Consider the following 3,825-nt stretch of genomic DNA (forward strand, 5'->3'; position numbering starts at 1 on the left):
GGTCGAGTCGACCTTAGTTGTGGAATCAACCTCTGTGGTGTAGTCGACCTTAGTTGTGGAGTCAACCTCTGTGGTGTAGTCGACCTTAGTTGTGGAGTCAACCTCTGTGGTGTAGTCAACCTTAGTTGTGAAAGCAGTCTTAGTTACGGGGACAACAGTCTCCACGGTCTCTGTGGTCGAGTCGATCTCAGTTGTGTACTTTGTCACGGGTACAACAGTTTTAACAGTCACAGTCTCGGGCACGACGGTCTTCACGGTCACCACATCAGTTTTGTACTTAGTCTCTGTCTCAGGCACGACGGTCTCCACGGTCACCACATCAGTTTCGTACTTCGTCTCGGTCGCTGTGACTACATCGACAGACTGTATGGCAACTGTTTCCAAAGTAGTGTATTCAGTCTCAGTCACAACAGTGGTCATAGTGTAAGTTTCGGATACTTCAGGAAAGTAAACATCGGACGCTACGGGGTAATTCTCCGGTTCGGACTCGACTGGGTACGCGACAGCCAAATTTGCGACCTGAGCGGCAATCAATGCGATGTTGACAAACTTCATGGCGGCGCTGTGTAAAGATTATCAAACTTTAGTGATAAGTGGCAGTGTGCGTGTGATGATACTAGACATAAACCTGTTGTATTTAAAGTAAAGACATCGGCAGCAAATCTACTATAAAATATATATATGTGTTGTCCGGTTCAACACTTTCTTCATTATTTTTTTCAGGGGTTTGCGACTTTGCGTTTCTTTTTCTTTTTTTTTCTATTTATAAATATAGAAATAAAAGTTGCATACCAATGTCGTAGGCATTATGGCTATAAACGATATTTTAAAAACGTACAGTCTATAATACTCACCCTATATGTTATTTACAACATGTCAAAGGTCAAAGGCGTGATCGATTTTCATCAAGCTGAAGTATTCATGTAAATAGTCACCGGCTGAATTTTAGCAATACCTCGTACCACAAATCCACAATATAGGGACCTCATACGGCTCAGATAAATATATATTTATACTGTATATATATCTTTTAACTTGAAATAAATAATAATTACATCGCTACAGCCTTTTACTATTTTTCAAATATAGAATATGTAATATAATTATTTGTTTTTTTTAAAAAGCAATAACTATATTTAGTAATTTGCTTCTTTACAATGATATTTTTTTTCAAAACAAGAACAGATTTTTATGAAAAATTAGATACATCACCATCACCAGTTCGCCACTCCGTCACACTGATACAAAATCGTCACAACTAAGAGCACAAGAACTCCCAAGGAGTCCAGGACTTCTTACTCCCAGTTTCCATCTCTTTCATCAGAATCATCACAAAAACAAATTCTATTTCTTCTTTTTTTAGATACATTTGTATATCATAATATATGTTTTCTCCTATATATTTGTTTTACAAAAACAATAAATATGCCAAAAAAAAGCAAAAGCAGAGGCCAGAGGCTTAGTCGCTCAGAACTTCAGAAGTTAGAGACATATTGAATTTATATTGATAGCCGTAGCCCGTACATAGATGCCGTGAGCCGTAGTGGTCTGGTCACTCTGGTGGAGTGGTGCCCTGGTAGTGGTCTCTGTCTGGGGTACGCATTGGGCTTTTCTCTCTTTCTCTCTAAATATATTTACATTGTACATATGTAAAAAAAAAATATAAATAGTAGAGAGAATAGACTAAATGTAGCGAGAGAGAGATTGAGAGAGTATTTAGTTTTAATTGTTTTTAACAAAATAAAATGTAGTTGTAATCTGAACTGAAGTTGTGAGGCGTGACTCTGTGAGCTTTCAACGCTGACGTAATCAAATTCTCGAGCTTATATTTTGGAATTTGTAGTCCTATTTTGATAATTTCTTTAGAGAAATTGAAAAGGCCCTGTCCTTCCGAATGGTGTAAATATTTTACTTTGTTGTTGTTGTTGTTTTTTTTAATTTTTAAAAGTCAAAAATGAACAGACAAACCTCATTTTTGGTCCAGGGTCCGGTTCAGGCCAAAATTTGGACAAAAATAATAGGTAGACAAAACTCACAAGAGTAGAGAAGTAAATACATGCACTCGGGAGTAAAATATAGTACACGCGCAATATCAATTTTTATATTTCTTTATTTAATACAAAAGCGTTCAAGCATCGACTTTGATCTAACTCGTGGTTCAACAGTATTCTTTGGCCAGTTGTTAGCGGTAAGCAATTATAACTCGGTAGGCAATATCCCTAACTACAATATCCCGTACAGAACAGCACCACAGAATACATGCGCTGGACGCTCGCACCTAACAGGCGAGTAATACCGCTATTCTTATATACAGATTATATTATATTTCATTTGTAGATTATATATCATAAAAATACATGCTAATCCACTTCTCTTGAGGGTATAGCCAGCCACACGTGAATCCACATAGCAGTATTCTGGCACATACTGCAAAATAAGTTTCGACTTTCGAGTCCCAGCGTACAACAGAAGCGGACAAAAACGTGGTGAACATTAAAAGAGGTATTGTCGCAGCAAGCTTGGTCCTCAAATTGGATTCAAATATTTAGACATCGTCGATTCAATTTTTATTCGAAAGTACACAGGGACATGGGAATCATGGGACTCATCATGATGAGAGGTGAGGTTGTTTCTGTTTTCATAATACTAAATATCTACACAGCCTTTTACGCCTCACAGCCTCACGCCTCACAGCCACAGCCCACGGGCCCACAGCCACAGCCCACAGGGTACAGGGTACAGGGCTACAGCCTACCAGGCACAGGGCCCCAGGGCACAGGCCCATAGACCTAAATCTCACGCCTCGCGAAGTTAATGTTTTCTTCTTTTTTTTACAAAAACAAAACACATATATGTAAAAGTTTCGCAAAGTGAAATGCCATGAATAAATACATTCCAAATAGATATTCTTTCGTGCAAACCAAAAACTATTGTCGAAAATGGGTTCTGTAACTTCTGTTTATCAGTTATTTTTAATACTGTATCGGTCAGACTCCTACAGATTCAATTATGAACAGACTGTAAAAATTATCAATATTTTTAAATATATATTTTATAATAAAATAAGTACTACTTTATATTCAAAAATGTACTTTCTGTTGCATTAGTATTTTATTTTTTTTAACAAAACCAAGATTTCATATCCTTGTGAAGAATTCGATCTTACTAAGTATCAAAAAAAGCCATAGTTAAATTCTAGAAGCCTGAAGGTGAACGAATCAAACAAACTTGCAGATATTTAGAATACGTAATCACTGGTTGTTAAACTGAATAAAATATTTTCTTTTTTTTATACAAAATAGAAGAGGGAATATTTTTCTAAAATAATACTGATTCAGATTTGAGTGATTCCAGATTCTAAAAAGCATACCAATAAATATTGATTGACGTCATGACCATCTTGGAATTTTAGGGGAAATTTACGTTTCACAATTTCATAAATAAATTCTGCATCGCCCGTATTTCGATTTTTCCCGTGTATTTATTTTTTATAATTTTTATTCTAGCAAAATAAATGTCTAATTTAGAAGGCTATGAAATAAAACACAAAAACAAATTCAAAAAAAATTTAAAGGCGTTTTACAGATAATATATAAAAAACAATATCGCGAAATTTTTTTTTAGAATAGACGTTTTCACAATAATTTATCCACCGAACTTTTCCGTTATCTGTTTTTGTATTGTTTTAAAAATATGTGTGAGTAAATGCTAAATTTTATTTACTATGTCAATAGTTCGGAAATATGGATACAACACTTGATCGTTTAACTGCCACACAGCCACAACCACAGGCCAATAGAACTTGAACCGAAACATCGAAGAATG

The 3,825-nt window shown here is 35.6% G+C and overlaps 1 protein-coding gene across 1 annotated transcript in view; it reads right to left on the reverse strand.

The window, feature by feature from the left end:
* SARC_06017 (hypothetical protein) overlaps positions 1–628 on the reverse strand; it is a gene marked incomplete at its 3' end in the record, with an annotated part of 4,058 nt that extends 3,430 nt beyond the window's left edge. Inside the window, exon 1 of the mRNA XM_014300090.1 lies at positions 31–628. Within this exon, the coding sequence (XP_014155565.1) occupies positions 31–555 (525 nt within the window). The 5' untranslated portion in view covers positions 556–628. The remainder of the gene's footprint in view (positions 1–30) is intronic.
* Between the last annotated feature and the right edge of the window lie 3,197 nt (positions 629–3,825).

Source organism: Sphaeroforma arctica (assembly GCF_001186125.1).
Source record: "Sphaeroforma arctica JP610 unplaced genomic scaffold supercont1.413, whole genome shotgun sequence".
NCBI lineage: Eukaryota > Ichthyosporea > Ichthyophonida > Sphaeroforma > Sphaeroforma arctica.